This window comes from Lipophrys pholis (assembly GCF_963383615.2).
Source record: "Lipophrys pholis genome assembly, chromosome: 4".
NCBI classification, from domain to species: Eukaryota; Metazoa; Chordata; class Actinopteri; order Blenniiformes; family Blenniidae; genus Lipophrys; species Lipophrys pholis.
In genome coordinates this window covers 18,467,673-18,478,085 of record NC_137637.1, presented here as the reverse complement: position 1 = coordinate 18,478,085, position 10,413 = coordinate 18,467,673, and the positions used below count along the sequence as shown (strand labels likewise).

Below are 10,413 nucleotides of genomic sequence, written 5' to 3'. Positions count from 1 at the left end.
AATCAGGCAATATATAATCTCAACTTAAAACTTGCCCTGTTTTCTTTTTCACACACACACACACACACACACACACACACACACACACACACACACACACACACACACACACACACACACACACACACACACACACACACACACACACACACACACACACACACACACACACACACACACGCACGCACACTTATATTTTCTCGCCATTTTGCCTCTTCTCAGAAGTAGCCCGCCCTCTATCTAAAGTGTGTTTTACCAAAGGCAGAGTGCATTTCCATATATTTCCATTCGATATGAGGAGGCTCTCCATCCAGGGTTATGTTTTTCTCTCGTGCTTCCTGCCTCTCCCCATCCTCCCTCTCTCCCTCTGCTCATCTCGTTGCTCTGCTTGTTCCCTCATTCCCATCCGCTGTTCTACACACTGCTTACTTGCTTGCTTGAGGGGTCCTGGGAAGAGGTGACACAAACAATTACTGACCAAGTACCAGGGAGACAAACACTTGCCTTTTTATGTGTGCATGTTTGAGCTGTATGCGCCCATGCACTATTCCAAGAAAGTGCTTGAGAGATGAATGTCAATGGGCGTGTGGGGTTGTAAATAATAGAGGTGTAGATGGGAATACTTGATCTCAATTATTCCCTTTACGTCTGTGTCTTATTCGCCTGTCTCCAGCTCACCTTTAATACAAAACTACTAAGCCCTCAGTAAACATCCATGTGCCTCCTCACGGTCTCTCCTTCGCTCCCCTCTCTACCTCCTTTCTGTTTCTGACACATGCATGCTCACTCCTCTCACCTCTTGGTATATTCCTGCTGAATAATCAATTTCTGAGCTGGCTGATGTGACTCAAACGCACACACACTCACACACAGACGCTGCCTTGAGACTGGATCGATACCCCTCTCTGTTCTGCTGAAGGAGGCATTGACATCATTCCTGGCCTCGGGCCAAACACACTCTTATCCTTCAGAAATAGAGAGAGAGAGACAGAGAGAGAGAGAGAGAGAGAGAGAGGGAAAAGAGGGGAGGCAGGGAAGAAGGGAGGGTGGGAAAGAAAGAGGGGCAACACCACTCGCTCTCAGGTCACAAATTGGCCTGTAGTTTCACAGTGCTGTGTTTGTGTGTTCATTTGTGTTACACATATGTTTCTCCTTGGAAGAAGGAGAGTGAGTTAAGGACAAGACTCGCAGTAAAACCATCCACTCGGCGGCAAACATGACCATCGACTTGTTTTTTCCACCCTCACCTCTACTCCCTGGACTTTCAGCTTCATGTGGTCCTCTCGGGTGGTCTTCCCATCTTTCCTCTTCTTCCAGCAGTAGCCATCTTTCCTGTACTTCACTTTTTTCCGGTTGTAGAGGATCATGGAGCCATTCTGAGGCCTGATGGAGCAAAAATCAAAAACTTAGTGGGACACACGGAAAGACACATGGTGGTGTGAGTTTGTTGCATCGTACTGATTACACTTTCAAAATGCGGTAATGTCCTTCTAATTGCGCGACCAGAGATTGTTGTCATATGGGAATTATAAGAAACAGGCCAAAGTAAGGCTTCCACAGTGACGAGAGCAATACCCTCCCACTGTCGTTATTCGCTCCCACATGCCCCCTCTCCTCCCTTACACAGACTCCCACTCCTACATGTTAATATTTTAGTAGGGTGATTTATTGGCACAGCAGGAACATCGGCCTCTAAGCTCCCATCCTATACACACCTGGTGGGATGAGCACGCATGCACACGCACAAACACACAGACACACAGACACACACCAGGCGCCACACATGTACAAAGAGAGAGATGCTCTGGTGATATCAGAGATGGCAGGACCTACCGCCGCGTGTTCTTTGGGCTCAATGTCAAAGCTCCAGCTCAGCAATCAATCATTACACTTTAAAACGTTAAGGACAGGGGCGCGTGTGTGCGTGATCGTGTGTGCATGTAGGAGGAGGGGGAAGAAAAATGCTCCTCTACCTTATCTCATGACAACAGAAAGAGAAGAGCCCGCGTTAACAATCAATAAACTAACATATACTCACAAGCGCTGTTTCTCTTACTCACGGTCACGTGCATGCGTGTGCACATTCTCACACATTTACACTCCTCCTCTTCTATTCTCGATCAACCTCTAGCCTTTATTCTTCTTATCATAGTATCTCTTCATTTTCTTTTTACTGCTTCTTCAGTCCCTGTTTCTGCTATCCACTTATTTTCATCTTCACATTTGCTCCTTCTACAACCATCCTAACTCCTCTCCTCTCCTCTCCTCTCCTCTCCTCTCCTCTCCTCTCCTCTCCTCTCCTCTGTCTACATGTAGACACATCTATATGGTCTGAGATGATTGCAATTTACTCAGAACACTGTGTGTAGTGAAATTGGATTTACTTTGAGCTGATTTTCTTTGACACCTTAAATCTGTTCTGTTTTGGGGTGAGCCTGCCAGTTTCTTAGTGGAGTGGAGACCCCCACCCACCGATCAAAGCCAAGTTTAGTCTCTGTCTCAAGCAGTGTGAGTCATCTTGGAGCTGCTGATTCTAATTATGTTATGGAGAAGATGGATTAGATCAGATGTGTGTGTGTGTGTGTGTGTGTGTGTGTGTGTGTGTGTGTGTGTGTGTGTGTGTGTGTGTGTGTGTGTGTGTGTGTGTGTGTGTGTGTGTGTGTGTGTGTGTGTGTGTGGGCAGCAAAATACGAGCATGTTCATGTGCGTGTGCGCGCGCGCATGGAGATGCACGCATGTGGATGATGCCCATGTTTCTTGCAAACCCTCTGATTCAAGCAGACATAAATGCTATTGATTGTTACTGGGCTGTGATGTGTGGGATATAAAAAGCTTTTCCACCGTTCCACAGTGTAGCAGAGCAAAAACAGAGAAGGCAAGGGGAGGAGAGACGGGAAAAAAAGACGGCCAGATAAAAAGACAGAGTGGGTGAGTGAGTGAGTCCGGTAAGGGAGGAGAGAGGGAGGAGTAAGTGAGGGGAGAGGGAGAGAGGAGGTAACAGTCATTACTTTGAACTGATGAGGTATTTCAGTGAGGGGAGAAATGAAGGTCACTGATTGTTATCTTAATATTCCAAACCCCCCAACACTGTCGCCAAACCACCCACCACCAAGTGTGCAACACGCACACACGCACACACGCACACACGCACACACACACACACACACACGTAAATGTCACTGGCTCCGTTAGCTGAGCTCCTTTCCATCTGATGGGATTAGGTGTAATCTGTTCTAATCGTGCCTCGTGTCATGTGTAAATGGGATTATATCTAACTGCTGCTCAATAACACCAATATGACTGCTGCTGCTGGTGCTGGGAGGCTGAAGCTATACGGCAGCACAACCAATCAATGAGAAATCCATCCACAACATAAACTGCGCTGCTGGCCTCCGGCTGCTCCTGAGAAGAGTCCTTCAGCTTTCACAATAGGAGAGCAGAGGCATCACCTGGGGCTTTCAGCGGTGTCAGTAATCAGAAATGAAGCCACGAGGTGACAGCTTCACTTTCTTTAACTTAACTTTTTCTTTCTTCTTTTCTCTTCTTTCTTACCTCATTTTCTTTCTCTTTCATTCTCTCTTTTTTTTGTCATACATACATCTGTATTAACAAAAGTAAATGCCAATAAGGTGACTTATCAATAATTCACACTGCCCTTTCCTTCAGTCTTTTTTTTTTTTCTCCTTCCCTTCCTCCCGCCTTGTTTTCTGGCTCTAACTCCTCTCCATTCTAGGAAAAGAGCTACTTATGGTTCATCCTGATCGATGAATATTCAGTTCTGGCATGTGAATCCCTGTTCACACCCTGTCTTATACACACATTCCCCTCTCCCTAAACCCCCCCACCCTCTCATGTCTGAATTATACATCACTTATTCTAATACATTTACATTCATTAATACTCCATTTCCAGCTGACTAGGTGCTTTACAGTCCGACCATGCTCTAGAGCGTTCTCTACATGTAGAGTGGGCCGTCCGCGGGACCCTTTGGAGACAGTCGGCGTACATCACTAATGTTTTAATCAAACACAGGCCAAGATTAAACCAGTATGAGTCAGGAACTGATTGAGCGATGTGATGTTTGTACGTGTGAGGAAATCATCTCCTCACCTGGTTTTTGGTGATGTCGTCAGCCACTCATCATGTTTCTCAAAAGTGATGAGATATGCAGCAATCTCCTAGAGAGACACAGACAAGAAAGAAAGGTTAGATTGATGTGTGTGTGTGCATTGGTGCGTGAGTGCGTGTGTCACAGGGAGATAAAACATAACAGGTATTTCCAGATGACCTGCTGATGCCCACAGAGAGTGTGTCACTATCTGATTGCCATGGTGAGGTCCGGGCGCCTGATTGGTCACAGAGCAGCCAGTCAGGAGACAGATAGAGAAGACAGACCCTCAGGGCCAACAACCAATCACGCTCCCCGACACACCGATGTCTTCCTCCACTGGGGAGGAAAAGCTATCTTCTAAACACACACACACACACACACACACACACACACACACACACACACACACACACACACACACACACACACACACACACACACACACACAAACACACACACACACACACACACACACACGGGGGTGGGGGTGGGGGTGGGGGCGGCACAGACCTATACCCTAGCTGAGAGAGTGTGCTGATAGGAAAAGTTTTCTTGTACTTTGCACTTTCACAGTTTCCCGTCAGATAAAGCCTCGCTCCTAACTCGATTCGTAATTCCTCCGGCTCTCTTTTCATCTCCACAACTCTCCACACTGCTCCCATTCTTCTTTCACACTAGTACGAATCCAATAAGAAAAAAAAAGAAAGGAAAAGAAAAGTTCAAAATCATACAGGTGCATTCTACCAAGCGTAAGGAAAAACAAAACGTCCATACGCGCCAGCAGACAACCACACAGAGAAGGAGCAAAAAGAAAGCGTTGTTTACGCGTCCTGCTTTTTAGAGACTCCAGCAACAACTCCTTTTACCTTTGCGTGGTGAACTCCCTCACCCGTGGCTTCATTCTTGAAACATCATTCTCCCTCCATCTATGGCTGACTCCGATTTCACCCACTTGTTGTGAAAGACTATGAAATGTAAATTGTCCTCTTAAGGCAATCAGTGTTTGAAATGTGGCACAAAGCAATAGTGAAGAAGACATCAACACTCCAACACTCCTTCATCTGCCCCCTCAGATCAACAGTCTCTTCTCAAGACTTGCTCTCTCTTTTTTTCCTCTGTGTCTTTTTCTGTGTGTGTGTATGTGTGCGTGTGTCTTTTTAGGTATTTGTCCCAGTTTGGCATAAGAGCACTCTAGATCCACACCGATCAGACGAGATGGAGGGACAAAGAGTCAAAACGGGAAGAAAGGCAGGGAGAGACGCAAAGAGAGAGCAGCTGGAGGGTGCTGGCACTTAACTGGATTGTTTTTTTAGTATCCTCCATTGGTCCTCATATCCCAACCCCCCTCTGCCTCATACAGCATTTATATGTGTGTTTGTATGTATGTATGCAAGGCTGTACGTGTGTGTGTGTGTGTGTGTGTGTGTGTGTGTGTGTGTGTGTGTGTGTGTGTGTGTGTGTGTGTGTGTGTGTGTGTGTGTGTGTGTGTGTGTGTGTGTGTGTGTGTGTGTGTGTGTGTGTGTGTGTGTGTGAGTGTAGGAGGGACAGCTATCACACCCTTACTAATTATCACTATCAAGCTGGCCACTATTATGTCTGTCTGTCGGAGGCACATAAAATTGCTCTGAGCCGTAGTTCGGTTGGATACACAGCCACTTTTTTAGCAATAGCTAGGCACAACACACACACACACACACACACACACACACACACACACACACACACACACACACACACACACACACACACACACACACACACACACACACACACACACACACACACACACACACACACACACACACACACACACAAAAGAAGTGCCTCATTCATTTATGCATCTATTCATTAGCTGTGACAGGCAGCCACCTCTCCTCCTCCCAAACCACTCCGCAGCAAGTCAATATCCTATACGGCCTCCACAGCTCTGGCCAGGCACTCGGGCTCCCCTAGTGACTGTCAGCCAGTGGGAGGCGTGAGGAGAGAGGAGTAGAAGAGAGGAGACGAGGGGCTGAGAGAGACAGAAGGATGGGAGGATTAAGAAGGAGGGAGAGAGACTTGCAATTAAAGGCCTGCCCCATAAGAGCCATTAAAAAGCCAGAAACAGAGGAGTCAGCTGAAACAGCAGCCTGACACACACTCTAAAACACTCCCACACACACACACACACTGCCGCTCATTCCCTCACCAGCACACATGAGTCGCAGCAAAGAGTGACAGAAGTGAGATGGTGAAGGTCGATCCTCAGGAAGTCACAGTTACAATCCCGAGGGGAAGCGGTGATGGAGCGCTTTGAGCATGCTTGGTGACACACTGACCCTTCAGGAATACCGTGTGTGTGTGCGTGTGTGTGTGTGTGTGTGTGTATGTGTGTGTGGACAGGGACAAGTACCTTTCTCCAGGGATCTACTCTAGAAACCCAGACGTTCTGCATGTCTGTGTGGGTCTGTGTAATAATACATTACAACAGGCCCAGCTTGAATCCATATACACACAATTTTCCCAACTCACACCTATTCCTGTCTGTCTGCACGTGGCAGAGAAAGTGAGAAAGAGAGGGAGTAACTTAAGAAATATCTAACAAAGCAGAGAGCATGAGTGGGAAGTTAGACTGGAGTGAGTGATGCAGTTGGGGAAATCAGCCTCCCACTCACGCATCACTGAGACCATCTCCCTCCAAGAAACCGGTGGCATGTACAGAAAAGCCGACAGACAGACACACATGCGTGCATGCACAAACCCATTCAAACACACTCATGGGCCTCAGGGAGATTTCCACAGGAGGGAGAGAAAGGGTTGGTGTTGGTAGTGATGGGGAAGGGAGGGGAGAGGGGGTCGCCTACACTGCAACAGACATATCCGGGAGCTTTCCCCAGGGAGATTCCGTTATAGGGTCTGGCCACAGGCTACTGTGCGTGCACGCGCATGTGTGAGTGTGTGCATGCATGTGTGTGTGTGTGTGTGTGTGTGTGTGTGTGTGTGTGTGTGTGTGTGTGTGTGTGTGTGTGCGTGCGAATGTTTGAAGTCTAATGATGAGCATCACCCCGACAGAGATCTGGGGGAAACAGAGATGTCTGTAAACTGGAACTGTCACATCCATTCGAAGTGCCTGAAATGAAGGCTGCTGCTGCTGCTGCTGCTGCTGCTGCTGCTGCTGCTGCTGCTGCTGCTGCTGCTGCTGGTTCCCACCAACAGAAATCATTTGGCATTGAAAAAGTTAGTGTTGGCAGACCAGGAGGTAACAAAGCTCAAGCATCCTTTTCAGCTCCAGTATCCACCTGCCTCTCTGCTTGAGAGCAGCTCACAGCCTCATATAAACATACATACGTGTGTGTGTGTGTGTGTGTGTGTGTGTGTGGGGGGGGGGGGGGGGGGGGGGGACGACTGCATTAGCATTACCAGGAGAGGTCTGCTGATGCTGTAATTTGTTCCTGAGCAACTCCACAGGCTCTCTTCTTCCCAGAACAGCTCTGTCAGTGTCTGATGTTGACACAGATCCGATTCAAAAGTGCCTTGTGTTCTTATTGTTATGATTATTTTAAAACTAAAGGCCTCTCTGTGGTTTTTATTTTGATGTGGCTCACTACCGCAGCCTTTCATTCATCCTACATTATTGTGTATTTTTACACATCTTCCTCTTCAAAGTCATAGCTTGTGAATTAGACAATGTCAGTTTCAAGCCAAACCTACACAGTAATACAACTTGACTTGAACTGCATGATCAATACTCTGTAACAACTCAGTGCATGTGGGTATGTCATTAGCCAAAGTTGTTGACAGAAATGTGACAGGCCTGATCTCTCGGCAGCTCTGTCTGTAACATTTAAAAAGTCCTGGCTGACTTCAGAGAGAAGCGGTTGCTTTTCCGAAGCCTCCTGTCTACAAGATTACATTGCAAATAGAAAGCGAGCGACAAGGATACAGATAAAAATGCGTTCTGTTTCAAGCTGACACAAATGATGTGAAGTCTATTGTAAACTAGACCACTAATGTCTTGTTTGCACTATGTTCCTCTAACCTGGCTAATTAAAATGTGTAGCTCTCAACCCAGACCCAGACAATGAGTTATGACAGGGATAATTTTGTTCTGTTCTAGCCACACAATAAAATTTCATCAAGCCTATTGTAAACCAGAGTAATAATGCGTAGTTTGTATTATATTCCCAAACTGCCTCACTCCCCACTGTGTGTTACTTTCAACATCCTTTATATTACCTCCACTGGCTAATACAACTGCTTAATGCTGTTTCCATAACAACTGTTGCAAAGCCCCTGATCAGAATTCCTCTCAAGCTTGCCTTGTGTTTATCATATAAACACCTCATCACACAATGAGCTACACACACACACATGCACAGCCATGGACATGAAAGACTTGTACACACATGCATACAAATGGGCTGTTAATACACAAAGTCACTGGCGTGGAAAAATAAATAAATAAAAACAGAACTTGTCGTGTGGGTTTGTCAGTCTCTCTGTCTCTCCTATCCGTGACACATGCACGCACGCACGCACGCGCGCACGCACGCACACACGCACGCACGCACGCACGCACGCACACACACACACACACACTGCAGGTCTATCATTGGAGGATAAGATCTGACCTTCAGAGGGGATCCACCCCCATCACCTGGTTGGGAAAGAGACATTCATGTCTGTCTCACTGCAACTCTCCCGCTCACGGGAAGAAAAAAAGAAAAAGAAAACCATGTCAAAAATAACACATGGCAGGCTGCACAGGCATGAATGAGTGTATATACTCACACACATATACGCAGACTCAGAGAGGCTTGGTCTCTGAAGAGTCTATGTGGTGGCTGCTGCCTGTGTGAGTGATGGCTTTATAATGAAATAGTCACTCTCCCCTCTCCTTCACTCTTCTTCTCCTTTGCTTTGACCTCTTTACTTTTTCCTCCCTCTCTCTCCTCCCTCAAGCTCACCCACTTCCTCTTTTTTTTTTTTTATGTCTCATTTCCCTCTCATCTCCCTTATGCCAATTTACAGAGGTCCAAATGGTGAAGGTGGAAACACACAAGTACACACATACACGAGCGCACACAAACTTGCAGTGCGGAAAGTAGCACAAACTCTTTTAGCAGAGACCTGAGAGTGAGGAAGAGTCAGCCTCAATCCACTGGGGGAACATCAATCATATTTTTCTAAGACTTCGCCTCTCTTGCATACCTTACCTGTCCTCTTCCTCCTTCCCTTGTATTTGCATTTGAGGAGACGGCCCCCTCTCTCTCGGCAGGGGGGTTAACACATCAAAGACAGCAACAGGTGTGTGGTGTCAAACACAATGCCAGGACCCCCGCTGTGTCGGGGCGTCTTGGATAAAGCCTGTCAGAGTCCTCAAAAACTCCCACAAAGTTAACCAGGAAAGGGTGCGCATGCACACGCACACGCACTCACATGCACACACACACGCATACATACACACTCAGATGTATATTTCAAAATTGTAATGATGAGTGTGTGTGTGTGTGTGTGTGTGTGTGTGTGTGTGTGTGTGTGTGTGTGTGTGTGTGTGTGTGTGTGTGTGTGTTTGTGTGTTTGCCAGTGGGAGGTGGATGAAGCCAGAGAGACACAGTGAGAGAGAGACAGTGGTGAGGGTGGTGGCAGGGTCTCAATAAAAGAGTCTCCAGTGGTTGTTTAACCCCTGATGTCTCATCTTTCTGTGAGTCATTCTGCCCTCTGAGGCTCATCTGGGCTCTGCTATTGTTGATGTTATTGTTATTGAGGAGGTTGAGTATGCTAAGGAGAGCTAGAGAGACATTGAAAGACTGAGAGGGGGGTGGGGGGGTGGTGGAGGGGCTGGGGTGAGTGAAAGAAAGTGTGTGCCACCTCTCATTGGCATAAATACTTGTTTACAACAAGACATAAATTGGCACCCTGTCAGTCAGTCTCTCTATTTCTCTCTCCTCTAACTCCCTGACTCTGTTTCCATCTCTGCCTCTGTCTGTCTGTCTGTCTGTCTGTCTGTCTGTCTGTCTGTCTGTCTGTCTGTCTGTCTGTCTGTCTGTCTGTCTGTCTGTCTGTCTGTCTGTCTGTCTGTCTCTCTCTCTCTCTCTCTCTCTCTCTCCCTCTGTGCTGCTAAGCGTATTATAACACTCCCTGGTTCAGCCCTCTCTCATTACCATATTCTAATTACATTCGTTAAGGGGAGCATTTGGGAGTTTAATGAATAAATTTGAAAGATGGGTCTTCTGTGGCGATCTTTAGGTTTGTCTCCTCCTCGACCGACTGATGATGGGAGCATATGTGTGTGCATGCGCGTGTGAGTTTGCGCACCTGTT

At 47.0% G+C, this 10,413-nt stretch overlaps 1 protein-coding gene across 1 annotated transcript in view; it reads right to left on the bottom strand.

The window, feature by feature from the left end:
- Positions 1–10,413, bottom strand: part of LOC308108283 (calmodulin-binding transcription activator 1-like) — a 54,375-nt gene that overhangs the window by 20,671 nt on the left and 23,291 nt on the right. Inside the window, exons 4-5 of the mRNA XM_080461112.1 lie at positions 4,111–4,178; positions 1,248–1,383 (exon numbers count right to left, since the gene is read on the bottom strand). Coding sequence (XP_080317238.1) covers positions 1,248–1,383; positions 4,111–4,178 — 204 coding nt within the window. The remainder of the gene's footprint in view (positions 1–1,247; positions 1,384–4,110; positions 4,179–10,413) is intronic.